A 21673-nucleotide genomic window follows, 5' to 3' on the forward strand; every position below is an offset into this window, starting at 1 on the left:
CTTGCACGAATGTGTACAAAGATGGCCACAGCTCTGATGCTGGGAGCTATTAATTTATCCAATTTTCTAAATACCATGAAAACAAATACGACATTTGGTAAAGCACTGTACATCAGACTTCAAAACTTTGTCAAGTATCAGACATTCCCAAGATATTTCTATGTCATTTATCTGCCCGGAGTTTACCTAAGCAAACACTTTATTCACTACAATATTTTCCTTGTTCCTGCAATTTTATTTCTTACTTTAGCCTAGTTTATAAGCTAAAATGAGTCTGCATAACATCCTCTTACACTGTAACCCAGAAAAACACTCTTCCCATCATAAAGTTACAGTGCAATGATGTAACTCATTTTCCAATGCTACGCTATCCTGAGTCAGATTTCAGGTAAGTTGTTGGCAAAGTCATCTACAACTCAGGGAGCACGAATCAGCACTCATAGAAAAGTTCTCCCACTGGATTAGCCCGGTTCAGAGGTAGTATCCAGCTTCTGAATGGCACATTTATTCCAGAAACTTTGCCTCTATGTCACAACATTATTCACGTGCCGCACTGTGACTGGTACTCACCATCACTGCTCCCTCTGAGCACTACATCTGGAGATGGTGTCTGCTGCGAGCGGGAGCCAAAGGAGTCCAGACTGTCAAAGGAATCATCTCTGCCGTGGCGAGGCGGGGAGAGGGAATCACTGCGTTCAGAGTCCCAGCAGTCTATATAACCACTGTCACGAATGCTGCGCTTTGGGCTCTCAATATCCTCTGTTTCCTACGTGGAAATATCCATTACACATCAGACAGCAAAGCATCTTCCCAAATACTAAAAATCTCCTCCCCAGAAAAAAGGGTTTCCTTGATTTTTGCCCCTTCTTCCCTTCAAAACAAAAGTGCAAGCTTGCCATAAATCCCAATTTTATGCTGATTAAGAAGAAATCACTCTCACTGGATTAGTACAACGAACTGAGAAAAAGTTCCAATAGGCCAGTTAATAAACCGATCAAAAATGAAAGCAACCTGAACCTTGACTTGTCGTCCACAGTCCATGGCACAGGCAAAGGCACTACAATTTTAACATCATGCCTGCATCAGGTTTAAGTCTGCTGCTTTCCAAAAGATTCCCCTCCTCCCATTGCCCATCTATTGTATCTGGCCAGGACACCAGCAGACAGCATTTGTTGTTGCTGCTTCAGCTCAGCAAAATAATAAAGCAGTGTGCCCCAGCCTCCCTCTACCTTGAAGAGAAATTCCTGTTATGAAAGAGGGATGTCTTTCTCAAGCAATCAGCAATGAAAAATATGCAAAATGCTTTTCCCGATGCCTCAGAAGAATTCAGTTGTGCTCTTTACTCTTTGCCAGCTCCTGGCTCTGGGGGATATGAAAGCACTTGTAGCTGACCCACATGTTCAGAGCAGGGAGAACAATGGTTGTCTTTGACAGCCCTGTGATTATAAATTCTTTCCAGTGCAAGCAGCACATACTAAAACACTGAAACTCCAGCAGAGGGAAAGGTCAATAGAAGCCATCCTCACCCTTGAATTATAATAAATCCCTTGTTTTAGAGAGCATCCTAACATTAATTAAAATCATACAGACTGAGAAAAAACAAAAATAACTAAGTTTATTCAAAGATAAATCTGTTTTTTTCTCCCCCGACAGTAAGTAAAGTCAGAGATGTGGGTGCCATTATCAGACTGACATTTTGTGACCCAAAGAGGCTGGAATGTGATTTTTTTTTTCCCAGAAGCATTTGAATATTAATTCCTAATTAAGAAGCACCCCCTGCTTACCATTAGCTGAAGCACAATGGCTATGTTGAGCACAGCTCCCACTGTCCTTAACTGCTAAGGGTTTACCCGTCACTAGTATCACTAAGGAGAAGATCAATCAGGAATATCACAGTGTTTGCTGGAAAAGTGATGGAGGGAGGAGAGCCCTACAATAATACACCAACACTCCCACGCTGAAAAAGAGGGAGGCTTGAAGGGAGATTGAGAGATCAGACCAAACGTTCTGCAGACTTTTCAGGAAGAAGGCTTAATTAGTGCCACTCGCTACTAATCTGCCAAAATACCACATTAAGGGCAGCGGCAAAGGTCGCCTAAGGCCAGGCTAAACTGTGGTAATGCCATTAAGTAACCTCACTGCAAATAGAAGTGAAAATATTTTCTAAAAACAAATAAAATGCATCTAAGTTGTAACCGAATTCTCTTCTTCAGTTCTGCTTAGTGAAGTAAAATATTGATAGAAACAACACACGATGAAGACCAGTCTCCCTGAAATCTTCATGAATTACACATATCCAAGAACAAATCTAAAAATCCTATCAAAATCCTGTTTGTGACATGATCCAAAAATCTTTTAAAAAATCCAAATTCCCTAAATCCACTCATCCCTTCATACCAAATCAGCTATTCTCAACCTTTAGGCACATTTCCATTTTCCTAAATTGCTGTATTTGAATGACACAGAACTGCTCAGCAGCTACAGGGACTTAAACTTGGGCAAAAAGCCCCAGCCTGCATTCAGTATCTATCAGAGTTTGAAAACAGTCCAATTGTAAACTAATGAGTTCTGCAGACCTTACTTTCAAAGGCCTGTTGATGTTAATTTTGCATGTCGCTCACTAGGAATTAGGAGGCAGGCACCAGGATAGGATCCTAGACTTCTGTAAACATGTTCTTTACAGCCTTTCCCTTGGCAAACACAATGCCGTCACACAGACGGGTACTTGTCCTGGCTTGAACAAATGTTATTTCCCAAACATTATCAATGGGAAAGTGGTTATCTGTGGGACTGATAACACCATAGCATGACACAAACCAGCACATCAGTCTTTCATATTATCTAATTAAAAACACAGTATGTCACCGAGTGGCAGTAGAAGCATGACTGCCAAATATAAGATGCATTTTTCCAGGAAGTTCCACCCACTAAATATAATCAAAAAGCCATGGATCTTTTGTCGTTGTGAATTTCTAGTTTAAAAGAAAAATGATTACTCAAATAGTTAAAGAAATTAAAAACAGAGTTGCATGAATAAAATTAGAAATGAATAGCCCCTTCAATACGAGAAGAAAAAAAGATGAGTCTGAGACAACTTACATTGGAGCTGTCTTTTGATTTGCTTATTAAAAAAGGAGAGCAGAAGAGGATTTACAACAGAAAGACTAAACCAGACTGAATTTATGGGCGATTTACTTACTAAATTCTGTGGAAAAATACCAGTAGAGAATGTGATAAAGTGTCTTTTCATCACTCGAGCTCAGCTATAAAGAACATCAGAGTGTTGCACAGCATGATTAACATGTTCTATTTTACAACCAAATCCTCTTCAAATGCAGTAACAGACAAACCCACAACTGCCAGTGGGAAATACTGCAGGGACATAGGAGTAGGGAGGTGATCCCAAAACAAGTCACAACGGCCCTCATAACAGAATCACCTAAACAAGACTTTTCAGGACTGCAAAGTGCTCTGTTTATGCATTAAAAGAATATATAGCTTTCAGCTTTTATGAGATCTCTACTCTTCTCCCAGCTCCAAATCTGCAACAAGTCAAGTCCCAGCCTCCTGCCTTTGGCCTTGATTCACAGTGCTCCGCAATGCTCAGCCAGGCTCTCCATTACCATCAGCTCCCTAGAGAACACTGCCTTTAAGCTCCAGCCTACTTCATCCCACAAAAGGGCTCAAGATAAGACCTCTAAAGTGCTCTGATGATTAGTTTCACAGGTAAGTATCACCTGAAAAAAGAGGAGCCTCGTGGTGCAAGATTAAACATTAAAAAATAAACCACAATACCATGCAGCACTAACATTATAACAACCTGTACTTTGCCAATTTTTCTGTGCCAGCCCCCTTGTTTGGCTTTGTTTCACCTTTCTGACTATTTGGAGTGCAGACTGCTCCTTCCCTGCATCTTCTATTTGTAAACAACTAACTTCATTTTTTATGGCTTAGGCTCAGTCACATCGCTCACGAGTGCCAAAGTCCCAAGTAACTAGCGCAGGTTATTAAAATGAAGACTAAAATAAATTTCTCCAGAGAAGCAAGATGTTCTCTCTTCCTCTCCATTTTTGCTTGAGTTTTCACAGGAACTGGGCTCACAAACAGGGATTTTACCCATCTAGTTAAGGTTCTCTGGTGTCACCAGGATATAGAAGCTGCTATCAGACAAGTATTTCTTTTTCTCCAGTGGCAATCTGGTGCTGGCCCTATGGGATCCCAGAATGGAGAGCTGCAGCTGGTGCAGATGCAGTACCACAGCGCTCGAGGAGAGTGAAGTCCAGAGATTCTCCCATGGTCCCCAAACTCTTCTGCCTGTGGCGACATGGCCGTTACATGACATGGGGAGGAAACAGCAGGCGCGAAGCTCTCTGCGGACTGGAGAACGTATCTACGTGGCCTTTCATAAGCACTACATCCAACACATGCAATGCTAACATGTGGTGCTGCCATCTTCTTACAAGTCTGCTCCTTGCCCCTTCCATCCCCAAGAAATGCATTCTTGGTCATTGATGCTAAGCAACCTGATTCAAGATTCAGGGCATGCTGGAATGCTCAACCAAAAGTCCCCAAACTACCCTAGAGCAATCACAACTTTTCCTTTCCAACAGCTCAGCTCATAAACCACCAAATATGATTTCAGCCAGAATTTAGAGCTTGGCAAAACACAGATTTATCATAACTATATCCTTGGTGACACATAATCTCCTTCTCTTCCCCTTCAGCTTTATTTAGATACTTTGGTTTGATGCTTTATGTTGCAACATAAAACCAAAAAAGTTGCCCATGAGACTGAATGTTTTAAAGAGGAAAAACTCTGCTCTTGCAAGTCTGACACTTTCCTTTTGAGTCTCAGCTCTTCTGGTTGAAACTTGGTGTCATAAATGAAAAAACTCACACCAAAACATATGGAAACTCCACCCCCCCTCATATTTAGCAACAAACAGTTTATTTATGGGACTAATAATTTGAGATAAATTTCCATTCCCAAAACATAACAAAAAGATACCTTTCTCATTTGTGCCAGGAAACCTTCAAATTCCTTCAGGTTCAGGGTTGATCCGCTATATGACGTGCAGCTGTTTGCCGCTTTCCCTAGCCAATAAATGGTGACTAATACCTGCAGAAGTTAAGAAGAATTAATTTAAGCCATCTACACAGTCACTTAGCTAAATTTACTTCCCTTCATCCCTGATTTATTCTAAACTGCACAGTGGCACAAGATTTTGCTATAAATCAGAATTTAAAGGGAAGTGTCTGTCAAAGGTTAAACATAAATACATCAAGTAACCGTGAAAATTTAAACAGTCCTACACAATATGTAACTTAACACATTATCTCCCTGGTATTTTTAATAAAAATAGTACAACTGTCATGTCTGCCTGGAAAAGAAACAGAAAAAATGAATCTGAATAGAAAAACTAGACAAATATATTTGAAACTGTCTAGAAGACACATAAATATATCTGTTTGTAAACCCAAAAAGAAAAAAATCCCTAAAGAGTACTGATACTAGAAGTCGTTAATTAAAACCATTAAGATCAAGGGAATAAACAAAACATCTTGAATGAGTGCCTGCCTAAAAACATCTCATATGTGTGCCTGTCTATTTCAAGGACAGAAAAGGAAGTCTCATTTTTAATCATCCTAATGTAATCAACCAGATGATACAGGAACATTTACTTCTAGGCTTTTGATAACAACTTGTTATAACAGCTTAAGAAATGCTTAATAAAGAAGATGAATAAAGATTAATCAAAAGCCATGAGCATCTGGTCATTTCTATCAGACCACAGGGGAAAGAGTTAGTGGTTTCATTCAAGTTCTGACTTGCTGCTTCTTCATAACTCAAGTCATTTCAAAACTAGTGAGGGGAAAAGGCCAAGAATTGCTCTTGCAAGTGTTTATATACCCCTTCACTTCTTTAAGTAGCAAAGAAATCTGCCCTGACACTGCTGGTGTTGCATGTGTTTTAGGAAAGGAGAAATTAAGATGCTTAGGATGGTCAAATCCAACAACTCCAAAAATGCTGCCGTTTACACCATACAGAGAAAGTCCTTCCCTGCACCCACATATGCCTCCACTTAAAGCAATGTCTTTAATGGCACTTGTGCAGCAGCAATTTGGACTGGAAACTGATCATCAAAAGCAATTCAGTTCAGTGTTTTGCACTGGATAAAAATGACAAACCATCACCTCAGAACTTAGGGCTTTTTCTCATTTAATGCTCATTATTTTGGCATATTCTGTGACAGTGCGAAGTATTTAACTGCAGAACAAACAGGAAATATTTAGATGTGGAAAAGATGTGCAACCAATAATAAATAATAGTTGCCATTAACTCTATCAAAAAAAGTTACATTAACTTTATGTTCTGATGGGACAGGGCCATATACTTCATACTATATAGTGAACTAAAGAAAACAAGATTAGCAAAAATCCCAAGGTGGTATTGGGAACAGACATCCTTCAGACTCTTCTTCCCTAAAACATGCACCCATATTCCTCCAGTGCTTCCTCCTCAGCAATATATGCTGGACTTTTCTCATCGACTTGCTCTAGCATTCCCATTTTTCATTTAAGTGTGATGTCCAAAATTATGCAGCACTACAGGTGAGGCCCTGCCAGAAAAGGATACTGTGTATGTCATACAGATCCTCAGTTTAAAAACAACAGTAGTGTATAATGTAAAATATGTATTTTATATATAAATATAGTTTATATTTTTCTTTAGTTTATAAATAGTGTACATGTCATAAAATATCTGAGTAACACTTTTAATAAAGTTCAAAATTTTTCCCCTTGTTTTAAAATTACATCCAAATCAATACTGTGCTGAGTGAAAGGAGGTGGTTTCACTAGTACTGATTTTTTTTTTATCTTGAAACAACCTTTATCTGAGCTTTTATCCTTCAACCAGTACTACTTGATAAATTTATGCAAAGAATTCTTACAGTATATGTTCTCAAGTTAAATGATAACACTTGCAAATATAGTATTTCTGGCAACCAGGAAACTGTCCAATTCATTTTGCCATTTAGTTCACTGATGAAGGACGTGGTATTTTTATTTATTTATGCTAGCATTTAATCACTTTCTCTCTTCTTCCTTTCTTTATTTGAGACGGGAAAAAAAGTGGATAATTTCACATTTGCAAGCAATTCCGACTGGCTGCCAGCCAAGGTTGCAGGATCATGCACCTGGAAAGCATATATTGCCTAGAAGCACATCATGGAAGATATTTTTGAAACTTTACCTTTAAAACAATACATATGTACAAAGATATTTAGCCAGTGCCCACAACAGTGCTAAAATACCAAAGGTGAACTCTTCCCCTAAAACTTTGTGTGCTGGGTGCAGAAGATACTACTCTACTGATGATGGTGATGATGGGAAAGACAGCATGAAATAATTTGGGGGAGGGGGTGTTTTTGTTTTGTTTGGGGTTTTTTTACCCACAGCCATGATTACTGGCTTGCAATGTTACTAGGAAAAGATCTTGGCATTTCCCATCACTTTATAGGGATGTGAGCCAAATACAAAATCAAATTTCTACCAGTTTACAGCTGACTAAGGACAGACAGCTTGCTAGGCTTTAAGAGAATAACTAACTCTGAGACCAGCAAAGTTTAGACATTTTCTTTTCCACTTAACAATTACAGGATTGCAATTAGTTTAAATTAACAAGACATTTAAGTTAAATGGAAATAATCTTTCTTGGGAAACATTAATTTATTTGGAAGAACCATGAGAAAACTAGCAAACCAGATAGTAAAGACTTGCATCCAGATCTGATGATCATTTTGCTTAATTTTAAATGCTTTGTGCAAATGCACTTTATGCCAATATATTCATGAAGGGTTACAAAAGTGTCGCTTCATGGGCGAGTCAGACTGTTCCCAGTACACTGCACACTGGACAGCACAGAAATCACATTATTTATCACTTATCCAAGAAGAGACAAATGTTCTCTACCTTATTTCTATTGTAAGGCTGCTTTGCCATAGCAGCTCTACCTAAATTTCCAGCAGAACCTAGTTAGGTTTGTATTCAGAAGGACTTTTCAGCAATACTTATCTGTACTCAGTTTTTACTGACATAATTCTTGCTCAGGCCAAATACAGGATTAACCAGATAAAAAAACTCAACAAACTCCAAGTGATGTACTTACATTTTTCAGCTTCCTACTATAGTCAATGTTCCTGGTTGCACACACAAACACACACACCAAAAAAAAAAAAAAAAAAAAGAGAGAGGGGAAAAAAATCAGAAAGTAGACACACTTTCCAAGAGCCTGTATGCAGCAAATCACATTTTCCCTAACAAAATCCTGCAGAACGCTTCTGCTGGGTGAAAACACATGAAAGCTAAGAAGATGTAGTTCACACATTCATTTATTCTTAACATGGGAGTATTTTGTCACCATTATTTCAATCATTAAATTAGAACTCTGGAAGCACAAAAATAAAATGTGTTTATAATGGTCCCACATTAAAGTAGAACAGTGCCAAAAATATTTCCTTTAAATAGAGTTGCTGATTTCTTACAAAAAGAAGACAAAGGTCCTCACCGCTAAAATACATTTTGCAGTTATTACAGGTTCTGCTCTGTGATGAATCATGCAAGCCATACAGATTGTGGAAACAACTGAACATGCACAGGAGATATCACCAAACGTTAAGGAAATATTGCAGGAGCTTCTGTGGAAACAAGACTCACAAAGAACAAAGTAGATGGGTGAAGCAGCAAAGATCCTGCCACTTAAAACAGAACCTGCTGTGGAAAACATTTATTTTTTGAATGTATACTTGAGTGCTCAGACTGAACACTGGCATCCTTCTCAATTTATTTTTTTTCTCCAATGTTCCTGAAAGGGTGGAATTTTTATGTTAGAAACAACAAGGCACAAAGTTTGTGCAAACCTGAACATTTCAAAATTCAGCAAAGAAAGCATTAATGGAGGAAATGTGTATGACATTTAAGTGCTGAAAAATAAATAAAACTACTTCAGATTTAGTAAAGATTGTCTCCTGATTATTGTCTTCTGCTATAATGGTAAGACCACTCCAGCATGAAAGGTTACCTGACAAAACCAAAAGTAAATGTACTTACATCTGTTAGAACAACAAAAGCCTAAATATAGGCAATGGTAAAACCAAGCATTTTTTGATAACATCTTCTTAAGCCAAAATTTTGTCCACCAATACCCACATACTAAGAAAAATAGAACAGTCCTGTTTTTTTCCTTAATAAAATAACAGTGGAAAAGAGTGTTGTTTAACAAGTCAGTAAGAAATTCTTTACAGCATTAGCTCATAACTTTTATAAGCAGAATGATCCAAAAAAATAGATCTGATGCATACCTCAATTAACACCTATATGAAAAAAAAGTTAGCATTTCATTATGTTAATCATGTGCAATAATGTCATATTCATCCTCTACCACAAAACAAGTAACATTTTCACCATGTTTAAAAAATAACCCAAAAGTCTACAAAAAGGGGAAAAAATCACCTTCATGCTTTGGGAACTAGCTAGCAGAAGACATGTCTTCAACATATTTCTCTACAAGAGTCATGGACTTGGCTTGTACAGCTCAACTCAGTTACTCAGCATGATCTTGGCCAGTGCTAGGAAAACATTTGGCTCATTTCCACAGCTGCTTTCTCTGAAATGTTGATGGGGGGAAAAAAAAGTCATGCCAATGAGATGCTTCACATCTATCTAGCACCATATTCAGAAGAGGGCCAGGCCAGCTCTGCAGAGTTTATGATGTCAGAGTTTATGTGTTTAACTTGGTGACATGCTGGACAGCTCTCCTTGGAGCTCCACCCTAGTCCCAGCATCTCAGTCTGCCTCCATTAAGGTACTCCATCCATCCTCAAACCCAAAAGATCAAGGTGCTTATCAGAAAAACCCTTTCTTTCTAATGTCATATGGAGATTAGGGTTTTAAATGGAGATTAGGGATTGCTTTGCAACTCTCTCCAGCCACTCACTGTAATGATTTTATAGGACGTCATGAAGAACCTTTTTCATTACAGTATTATCAGATTTAGAAGAAATGTCACATTGCCCCCTCTCACTGGTATGTATAGGCAAGAAAACCTCATAGTAGAGTCAGAACCTTGGAAAGGAGTAAAAAATGGGAGACTATTCCTTCAAACAAGGAAAGTGGCCAATTTGATTTTCAAAGCCTTCGAATTTTCCCAGACAATGCTTGAAAACCATGAAAACTCACCCAGCTTCCATTGCCAGAAAAGAATTAAAAAAAAAAAACTGCTGAAATTTAGTAAATTGTTTCCATATACTTTTCTAAAATGGGTATGTCTGACTAGGATTTTATTAGTGATCTTTTTGGCCAAATGAAACGAGGCCATTCAATCAACTCAGCAGCATTTTCTGCTCTGTAGACCAATAACTTCTGTTATAACTGTAATATTACACATGATAGACCCAAGACTTCCAGGAAAACTTTTAAATAACACCAATCACAAATTTTGTTAATTTTATGAGACTGTGGGGTGCTCTTGCTTTTGGAGCAATTTGTGCAATTGGTGTGGTACTAGGTGTGTGGCTTTGGTGAGAAAGTATCTAAACTGTGGCATTTCCAGTCCACACAGACATCTTCAGCCCAATTACTGCTTCCCAATCTATAGTTCTTGTAGGGAAATAAACAGACTGTGCTCATGTCTGCACCTCATCGAGTTTTAGAGGCCTATAAATGCCCTATATTGCAAAATCAGAACACTTTAATCTGAGCTTTGATTTTTTTTCCCCAGACTACAATAGTTCATTAGTTGGACAGACTAAATTTAGACTCAGGAAAACCCCCAAGTCCCTCAGAATCTCATCACGTAACTAAAACAGTATTTTCACAGAATCACAGATTATGCTGAGTTGGAAGGGACCCACAAGGATCATCAAGTCCAACTCTTAGCCCTGCACAGGACCATCCTCAAGAGTCACACCATGTGCCCGAGAGTATTGTCCAAACATTGTCCTATTTTAAAGAGCTGCGGTTGATCTCTGTGGGAAAAATAACAGCCCTTAGACAAAACCTGTTGAATGGAACAATCTATTCTTCCCAGCACTGAAGATTTCCCAAACCTCAGCTTCCTATTTGCTTTATACGAGTGACAGTTCTATAGCCTTTTTGCTTATCCTTAAATATTTACTATTGCATCACATGCATCTGAGGCTATAACATGCTAATCACAAACTGCTTTTGTACTTACTTGATGGTTACTCTGTTTGATGTGTCCTGCAGATCACCAGGATCAAAAAGCTGAGATTCCTTAAGTCCCAGCTCTTTGCAGCCTCTTAAGAATAATATGATATTATCCTGAAAAGAGACACAAAAAAACCCCCAACACTTTTAACTCTCCTTCATTTAAAAATATATCTTACCAAACCAACCTCTTTCTAACTCAGTATCTGTTCATGAACAGTCATACCACCAGCTAAATGAAGAACCAAAGACATTTCCAGTCACATAATTTAAGAAGTCAGTATAGATTTTGTTTGGAAACCTGATAGATATTAAATTTCTTTTCTTTTTATTTTTCCCCTCAAAATATTGTAACTACAACAAGCTTATTGACTTGCTTCTTTTCAAACTCAGATGTTGGCAACTTTTTTAACTGAAAAAGCCCTGCTAATTTCCCCACCTACTGATGTAGGCTGCCAACACAATCTCAGCATGTTACGGGGTAGAAAAGGTAGGATTTCTGAAGGAAGCAGGAAGAGTAGATATGAAACAGCCCACCACCATTTAAGCAAGCAGCTTGTTCAGAAAAGATTTTCCATGTCAATATGAGCAAGCCAGTTAACACAACTGCTCTCTTGCCTCTCCAGCCTTAACCAGTCAGAAGCCACTGAAAAAAGAGTGGCTTCTGAAATAAAAACCTTGAAGCTACACTTAATGTGTTGTTTCTTCTGTAAGAAGAAACAACACCAATCGTGTAACACTTTTTATGAAGGATTTACACTTTTCAAAGGGTAAAAATTAAAAACCTATAACTAAGAGAGACTAAGCACAAACTGATTTAATCCTCTTTCAAACCAAATGCAAGTGATGGCACATAGGTTTGCACGCAGGGGATTAAATTTGCGTATGCACCTTTACAGTTAATATATGTTTTATACTTACACACATGTAGGTACATTGTTCCCTTTCACAGAACCAGTGAATATTTCTTACATGGATACATCTTGAAGGTCAGTAGAGAACAAGTGCTTAGATATGTATATTTCTAGATCAGCAACTGCAACGCTAGACGTGTGAAGAAGTAAAGACATAATGTACAGCTTGATATTCTCTGAGGCCTCTCATCTTAAATCTCCAACTAAATTTAAGCTGCCACGTGAAGAGTTACAAAGGAGTAGAACCACAGAGTGTGGCAGAGAACTCTGTTTTTGTAAAACCCAGGAACCAGAGGAGCCTGGGTAGTGTTTAGCTCTTACCCACTCTTCGTGACAGAGCAGGATTCGTGAGTAGGGCTCTCCCCACATCTGCTCCCAGGCCTTTGTTTGGGTGGGAGACCATGGCTCCTCGAGAGCAGCCCTGTTTGTTCTGTTTCGGGACAGCAATCAGAATGCTAATCACTGCAGCTCTCAGCATGCCAACACTCTCGCACACAAAGCTCGCCAGCCACACCGCAAAAAATAAAGACTTGGAAATTCAGAGGAGTCCAAATCTCCTTTTCTTCCCTGGCTGAAATTTAACAGCTCTGGAGGGGAGCCAGGGGTAAAGGAACAGCAGTTGAGAGAGCAGAGTGCCCATAACCCAGGGAGACAGCATCATTCATGCCACGAAAAGATGCTTGTAAAATTCTCCATCTGGCTTACTGTTTGCATTATAGTTTTTCCAACTGCATTGTGAATAACTCTTGTGTTTGGTCTTTGATGGAGGACAGTTCTGGTCACTTTCAAACACTGGGTAGATCAATGTGTAAATCTAATGAAAATGCAAAAGCATTCAAAAAAAGTTCCAAACAGTATTTCCAAATTTAACAAAAATATATAGGACACAGAGGACATAGTAACCTAATAGGCTTAGAAAACAAGTAAAGGAGGAGGAACGGGGGAGATAACTAATTGCATCCATCTTTACGTCAAAAGTTCACAACCAAGTTATGATAAGCAGTAACACCAGTCCATTCGGCAGCCATGTAGTTTGGAAACTCAGTTCTGTTGATGAACAAATGCCCACTTCTCAAAAAAACAGTGTCACCACCCTATGCCTGTTTGCATACATGCTTTTATTTTGATGGTCATCATAGGAAAAACACTCGCCAACAGTCACTAACATCATCACCCAAACAATTCCTCAGAAAGCTAGTATCTTGTATGGGCACAAAGAATCACACATAACAACAAGATGCAATCAGTGAGCACAGAAAGAAGTTTTTACTTTTGCTAACAATCTCATAACTTTTATTTCCCAGTGGTACTAAAAATGGCCATTTGTTTAAACAGATTAAAAAAAAAAAAAGGCCAACAAAAAAGATGTTTTCAGGTGTCATATTTATTCAAGAACACCTGCCTAGGCTGCCTAAGCCCAAGCCAAAAACATATCTCATTCTAGTGCAAAACTAAACTTTTCCTAGTTTGCTCTAGTACAGATGAAATTCGCATGTTAGTACCACTGAGACACTGGAGAAAAGCAGTCATAAGCCACTAAAAGGAGAAAGGAGTCTTAACATTAAGACCTAGCTCCCAGCAAAGCTTTCTCTCAGGATTACTACACTTTGCATTGATCAGGTCCTGTCTTCTTCAGTTTTCAAAAATTTTTTTTTACATCTTTTGAGAGGATTTTTTGTTCAGTGTCTGTTAGCTGCAACTATGCATGTTTTGTAGTCACCTGAAGTCCTCCTTTCTGTCATTGCTGAAGAAACTAAAAAAGAAAAAGACCCCAGGTTTACAAGTAGCAATGCATATGAAACATCCTTACTTTAAATAAGTGACTGAAAAGACACATTTAATGTGCCTGCCCAGCTCCTTACAACTTGACAGAGTTAAATAGGTCATGCAAATGGGTCACGCTGCAATGGCAAGGATCGCAGCGTGGCCAGCTGCTGTGCCTCAGCTAACGGGGTGGTATCTTTTACAGTGGTCTCAGAAGACACACGACCAGAATTTGGTCCCTTTGGCAGTCCCTATAAGGCACTAACACACAATTTCATCAATACATTAGATGGAGATGATATTGCCTTTTCTCAGCTATTACTTGCTGCAACTGTCTCATGCTGACTCCTCTTGGTTTTACTCCACGGCATTACAATCAAAAATCTTCTGGCTTTTGTCCTTCATACACACAGAGGAAAAGCAAGTTGACAGGTTACAGTCTAAATTTATTTTGCAAATTTTCTCTATTCTTTTAAATTATAAAATTTTCTATCTATAAATATATTTATACAGATCTATAAATTATAAATCTATAATCTAGAGATATCTACAGATAGCTATAAAATTTTAACTATGCTTAATTGATAAGATGACAGAAAGTCTAAATAGGCTGCTTACAGAAGACAAACACTTCAGTGTGGTGACAGACACAGGACACAAGCATAGGATACACTGACAGATTAAATCCCAACCCTTTTCTGCTTTCGTCAGCAGAGTCCTGAGAGTTCTTGTTAGATCAGCACTATAAGCAATGTCATTTACTTGTCAGTATAGAAAACCAACAATTATTAATGTAAATGTTTTGCTTTACCGAATTTCAGAAACAAAAAATTAACCAACACACAAAACTATGAACTCCCAGGCAAAGTCAGCCATGAACCAGTAAGAAGGGTCATGGACAGATAAGAGTGCAGAAAGGGAAAAGGGAAGGGAAAAATGCTCCTGCACTCACAACTTCATTTCAACACCATCACCTTTTCATCCTTTCTGGTGTGTAATCGACAGACTTACCTCTACAAAATCACTTTGCCAGGAAAACCACCTGCAGGTAATGCAGAGGGAGTAGGTGGTAGAGGGGTTACACCTTCATGAAAGTGCAGGGAGGAAAAAATAATGCACTGCTCACTTGTAATCATTTTTTGTTTGGTTGGTTTTAACCTCTGTATTACAAATATGAAAAAATGTTCACTGTATAGCATTAAGTCATTTTCCTCATGCACAAAGTGGTGCACAAAATCCTGAATCCTGTAAAAAACCCCAGAAATTGGCAGTTGAGCAGGACAGACACACTGGAAAGTCACTGCAAATTCACACAGTAGCACAGCCAACACACAAGATAGCTCAAGCTAGCGAGAATCAAATATTCACAGCAGGCAAATTCTCTCCATAGGATCTGCTGATCAGATGCAATGGCAAACAGCTTGAATTTGGCCCACTTCCATTCCTTTCATCTACCACAATAGTATACAAAACATTCTCACTGTATTTGCACTGCAAATCGGTCCTACAGCTTATCACTGTGGAGCCATCATTTGTCAATGTGCTACTGCATGGCCTGGATGAGATATACAGATAAACCTGGGGAAAATAAAAGCTAGCCTAGCTGTATGTCTGCACAGAACACTGCATAAAATGCCAAATACATGCCACTTCTGTGAGTTGGAGATATTATTAGTTGCCAGTAGCACTGCTCTGTTTTGCAGGACAGCTGCAGACAAACAGGTGGCCTTTTTCATTTCTGGAATGCTGATATTTTCCCTGCTCCAGAATAAGTTGGAAGATCTCTTAAAAAAAATTTCCAAACTGCTTTTCTGAGCAATTTCCAATTCAGACTCTTTAAAGCCTTTTGTTTGCTCTCAACATATCTTCCAAATTCTCTTATTTTTCCATTTTATGTAAGTAATTAGTGTTGGTAATTTATCTACATAAAAGCAATGGATCTTGTCTGATTCACAGGCTCACAGAAATATTGAAATACTCTGTTCAAGCACACCAGGAAAAAACTTTTTATGAGAAAGGCTGGGAACTTTTTACATATATATGTGTGTGTGTGTGTCTATATATATATGTGTGTATATATATGTGTATATATATGTGTATACATACATACATATACATATAAGTATGTATATGTATTACTATTTATCCAATATGCTTTACTGCATATGTTTCACTATATATGTGTTTAACTATACATATATGTTTAACTATATATATGTATGTTTCACTATATATATGTGTGGTTTACTGTTTATACAATATGCTTCACAAAACATAGTTTTCTATGGCAGATTCAAAATCACTAAATTTGGGAGAAACTCGATCGCAGCTGGGACACATTCACTTAGAAGATGAGATGGTTAATCTCCAGAAGAGGAAGGCTGACAGCACACCAGAACTGAAGGCAACTACCCCCCCAGAACAGCAAGGGGAGTCAGGGCTGCTTACATCCCAAAAAGATTCTGTCACACAATAGCCTCACCCACGAAAATTAAACGCTACTGAGGAAAAACAGAAACAGATGGACCCCGGGAGCATGGAGGGAAAGCAAGACTTACCAGCCCGCCAGCCGGACCGATCCCCTTGTCCCCCAGCGGCAGCCGGGCCGGGCGGGAGCGGCACAGCTGCGGCTGCAGCCCCAACTCCACCCACGGCAGCGCCGCTTCCCGGCACCCGCCCGGGCACGGCACGGCTGGAGGGCAAAGCACCAAAGTTAACGAGCGTGGCATCCTGTGAGCCGCGAAGGCAGAAGGCAGGTCCAGAGAATAAACACAGCGATGATCAGACTGAACCAGCAGGAGTAGGGCACACCGGCTCCGTAGGCAGGGCCTTCAAGCACGTCGCTGGAAGAAGCTGACAAAGACTATCTTTGCCAAGAAAGCCCAGCCTTTGTCTGCTTCTTTTTGCCCAGTCAACAAGGAAAAGATGTGCCTCCTCCAACAACAGCCCTGCTCCCTTAACAAAAAGGCAAAACCCACCTTAAAACTGCATGGAGAAATGGGCCGGTTGGTACCATACTGCAACTGCACAAAACACCAGAAACCCCAACTCTAAGCAACCTTCAGGTAACATCTAAGGCTGCCTGAAGATAGAATCATAGATTTATAGAATCATCAAGGTTAGAAGAGACCTTCAAGATCATCCTGTCCAGCTGTCCACACAGCATTACCACTGCAGCCCCTAAACCACATCACCCAGCACCAGAACCAGACACCTCTTGAACACCTCCAGGGATGGCGACTCCACCACCTCCCTGGGCAACCCATACCAATGCCTGACCACCCTACAGTGAAAATTTTTTTCTAATACCTAAGTTGAATCTCCCCTGTCTCAGCTTAAGGCCATTTCCTCTAGTCCTCTCACTGCAGGCAGAATGGAAGAAACTGACCACCACCTCACTACAACCAACCTCTTTTCAGATAGTTGTAGAGAGAAATGAGGTCCCCGTGGAGCCTCTTCTTCTCTAGACTAAACAAACCCAGCTCCCTGTGTGTTGCTCAGTACCCTTCCCCAAAGATCTCACTGGAAGTGCCAAGGTGTTTAGATCCTGCTGCTCCCAACCAGGCTCACTAGGTGCTGCAAGTGCCTAGAGCAAGAAGATGGGGGAAAGGCAGGGGGGGCTATAAAAAGCAAGCTAAAAATAAATGAAATGTGTTAAGCAAAGCAAATTTTGAGTACATTTGTCCTCAAGAAACTAAAAAGCAAATTTAAAATTAAAAGCTTGCAATTCTTTGAGAAAATCAGAAGTACAGCAGCACTACTCAAGAAATTGTCTTGATGTTTTCCTACATCTGTCCTTCACCACCAGATTATTTGCTTTTTAAGATCTTTGTCCTGTAACAAATGTCAGCCACCTTTATAAGCTCCTTATGCAATGCAGTGTATTACTACCATTTGTATGATCGTTATAACTAAAATCCCCAAACAGGAATGACCATATTGTATATAATGCAAGGCAAATGCAAGTAGCTCAGGATATAAAATGGCACTGTATGTCCCGTGCAGGTAGTGAAAATTTCATGCTCGGTACAGAATGGATGATGTATCTTATTTCTGTAATTTTTTAAAAGAGCTTAAAGTCCCTGCAGCATGATATGATATAAAAGAAGAAACACTGTGGACAAGAAAGGAGAAGGATAACAGGAAAAGAAAGAACAAAATAGTAGGAGGAGACCACAGGAAAGTACATGAGCAAGAGTAGCCTTCAACTCAACAGGCAAAAGCAAACCACGGGGGGGTGGGAGGAGTGCACACAGCATGAGCACAAGGCTGACCCTATGACTTCACTAGTTAAGTAGGTCCTGATATTACTCTTTGCTACATCAGGTCATTATCCCTGAAGGCACAAATAAAACATTTAAACAAATGGGGGCTCAGTCAACATCCATGTCTTTGGGGGAGAGAGCAATCAGATGATGTGAATTCCCTCAGATTTGCCAAACCCAAGATACACCCTGAGTAAGATGGCTTTGTTTACAGCAATGAAGACAGAACATAGGCAGGCAGGGAAAACCCCCAAAGCATTTCAAGTCTATTCACTGGCTCTGATGCTGATGAAATCACAGCCAGATGTCAATGAGATGTCAGATTTCACCCGGTCTTGGAGAGGGAGTGCCTATCTGATGCCATATTCTATAGTAACAGCCATGCTATGGCCAAGGAAGAGGACAACATTTCCTTTCCACTCCCTCTCCGCAGCTCACTCTCTCAGTGTCACTCTCTCACTATCTTGTTAGTACCAGATGACAGTGCTTGGCTTGGGTTTGGGCCTCAGTTCTATGACTTCTTCTGTTACCCACTTTTCACTTTATTTTTTTATGAATAAGGCTCACCAAGAGCAGGGTTAAAAACAAGCTTCTGTACAGTGAATTGTAGTCAAGCACTCCTAGAAGCTGCTGGGAATTCACCTTGCCAGATGGGTAAAATCCAGAGCCAGATGGCTAAAACCACAAAATTACTAAAAAAGTAAGGCATGGCTCCTTTTGCTGTGATGGAAAGACTGTTATTTATTTCCTCTGCTTTGTTGGTTGGGCTATGGAGAGGGTCAGTACAAAAACTGTGGCAGTGTGTCGAAGAGCTACAAAAGAGACAAGAAGGAAAGAAACATCACAATGGCAGTGCTCTCAAGGCAACCGAAGCTTGCATCTGTGGCATCTACTCCTTCTTATCCATCCTGTTGGCAGTAGTTGTGCTGTCTACCTGAAGGAGGGGAGAAACCATCATGAAGACAAATTTGACCTCTATCTGCACTCACATTATGAATGCAGGAATATGACTACTAACTGAAACATAGACTTCAAGTGTTTCAACCCTGAAACCACAGCTAGTGCCACAATGCTTCCCTCAGGACATCCTGCTGGGGAAACAGGACACTTTCCTTTCTCAGCACATCCTTGCAGCTGCTGCCCCCACAAATGGGTTCTATGGCAAAATATAAAAATGGGCAAGAAATTCACAGCTAAGGAGAATGTGCTGTTTTCTATGTTTGGTTTATTTGTGTGTGATTATCTGGACACAATGAAGCATTAAGGAAAGTACAGAGTCTGACTATGGATTTAGATCTCAGAAGACACCCATCCCAAACAAACTGCTTAAAGAAAACAAAAATACATAAACTTTAAATCTAGAGTTGTGAGTCATAAGAACTACTACATCAGATATGGTGAAAACAAAACTAGTCTATAAGTAAAGGAGACCACCAAAGAAACTAACCTGAGCATTAAATATGGGAGAGTATGCTTTTTTCATAGACATAGAGTTAAAGCTTATCACTCTGCATATCAAAACAGATAAATAGATTAAATACAGCTGAATTACCTCCTGAGCAATATACCCAAAAGGTACAGCCCTAGGGTAGTCCAAAGGAACACCACAACTAGCTTAAGCTCCAACACAAGTAAGTCCTTCATGTGTTACGTATAGCCATCAACTAAAACCAAGCACTGCTGAATAAACCTGTGCCTTTCCAGACTGCTATCAGGGCAATTGTGTGTTAAGCTATGGCACAACAGATATTTTTTAAAAACTACTTCTGTGTTCTGGCTAAGATAGTGTACTTTAATGGTAAAGATGATTACCTATGCAAAGCAAATCTATGTGCTAAAATTTATTCCATGTTTTCTTTAATTATATTAGCAGGTCTGCTAAAAGATAATACACTTCTTTTCACATACCCTGCCTTCCTCTTTCTGCTTGCAGAGTCCAAACCCCATGGGATCCCTTTGATCACATTTGATATCTCAGGGCACTGATACCCAACACCTGCTTTCTATATTTTGACCTGACTGTAGGGAAAATAACCTTGTTTTCCAGGAAGAGCACTGTTGACTACTCAAGGGACTCAGCTCCAGGAAACTTGCAACCAGGACCTTTGGGATGGAGTGGGTCTAGCAGAGAAGAAAATGAGGAAAAATTCTGTCCACCTGAAAAGGTGTGTCTGAGTGTCATTAACTGTCTGACCAGCATCATCTGTTATAAACCAGTATAGGTAATGTAAAGCAGACGGCAAGGACCAAAAAAAAAAAGGAAATAGAAATGAGCAATAGTGAGAATTACACATAATGCTTTTCTGATACACAAGAACCTGATTAATTAGAGACACAAAACTGTATTGGAGTTATAGTCTCAATGCATACCTTCCCAATGTCATTTATCAGCTGTCTTCCCACTCAGGCACAGAAGCAAATTTCATCACAGTTGTATAAGCCCCAAAAATATGGAATTTTAATGAAAACTTGTGCATAACAAATTTAATTCAAAGTTTTGCAACATCCAGCTGTATTGAACCAGCTAAGCACAAAACTTTGAACATTCACAGCCACAGAACAGCTGAAAATTTCTAAAGGTTATTTTTAAAGTTTGAAACTGTAAAGGTACAAAAGAAATTAGTACCTAAAATTAAAATTGATTTGACATCAAACCTCTAAAACTGAATGTATGACCACTGCCTGCCAGCTTCATAACACTTCTAATTGCAGTAACTACTCACTACTACCATGACTTTACTTTCTTTCCCCGTTCTTTTCCATGGTATGTTCTCTTTTGCTTGGTATATTAAGCAAAGTTATCTTCCATTTAAAGCAAAAAAGTAGTAATAGTTGCCAATACTTGGACTTCTCTCAGCAGACAGCAATCCACTGCAGGAATCAGGACACTATGCAGCCCAAGCTGTTGGAGGGCCTCTGCATCTCCATGTCCAAGTACAACTGCTGTAGGTGGGCCTTGAAAGATGCAAGAAAGCTGCCTGTGGGGGCTTGAGGCCTGGCAGTAGCTTTTAAAATCAGACCAAATCTCTATTCCCCAAGGAAAATAGCAAAATAATGAAACTGCCAGGGAGGACTCATTCCTGTTCAGTTCGTGACCTCTGCAAAAAAAGCAACAAATTCCACTTCTTCTTTCAAATTAAACATCTATTCTTTATTGCCAAGGAATATGTTTTAATAATCTGTGGTGGTCAAGGTTTGATAAAAATCAGAAATCTCTTTGCTGCTGTTACATGATACCTGACATACATTTCCCCCCACTCATAACTTTGCATTTTCATGCCAACATTACATAAAACATACTGGACTTCTTTAATGTACAGGTTGGGGTCTCCTTGCAAATACTTCTAAAAGAAGCTGTTCAAGTCCAAAAACCACTATTTTTTTAATTGGCTTTTTCTGCTGAATGAAGTTCCAGTACATTTGACTTGCAAAACCTACCTTTATTGTTTTTACTTATACTAAAAAAATAAATAGGAAGCTTTCATATTTAGAAGTCTACAA

The 21673-nt window shown here is 39.3% G+C and overlaps 1 protein-coding gene across 4 annotated transcripts in view; it reads right to left on the minus strand.

Annotated features, from left to right (window-relative positions):
* Positions 1–21673, minus strand: part of LIMCH1 (LIM and calponin homology domains 1) — a 177966-nt gene that overhangs the window by 62312 nt on the left and 93981 nt on the right. For all 4 annotated transcript variants that reach the window (XM_064652943.1, XM_064652946.1, XM_064652945.1 and 1 more), the window contains 4 exons: positions 11237–11343; positions 8171–8201; positions 5009–5119; positions 571–766 (listed from right to left, as the gene is read on the minus strand). In XM_064652943.1, coding sequence (XP_064509013.1) covers positions 571–766; positions 5009–5017 — 205 coding nt within the window. In that variant the 5' untranslated portion in view covers positions 5018–5119; positions 8171–8201; positions 11237–11343. The remainder of the gene's footprint in view (positions 1–570; positions 767–5008; positions 5120–8170; positions 8202–11236; positions 11344–21673) is intronic.

Source organism: Pseudopipra pipra, chromosome 4 (assembly GCF_036250125.1).
Source record: "Pseudopipra pipra isolate bDixPip1 chromosome 4, bDixPip1.hap1, whole genome shotgun sequence".
Taxonomy (NCBI): Eukaryota; Metazoa; Chordata; class Aves; order Passeriformes; family Pipridae; genus Pseudopipra; species Pseudopipra pipra.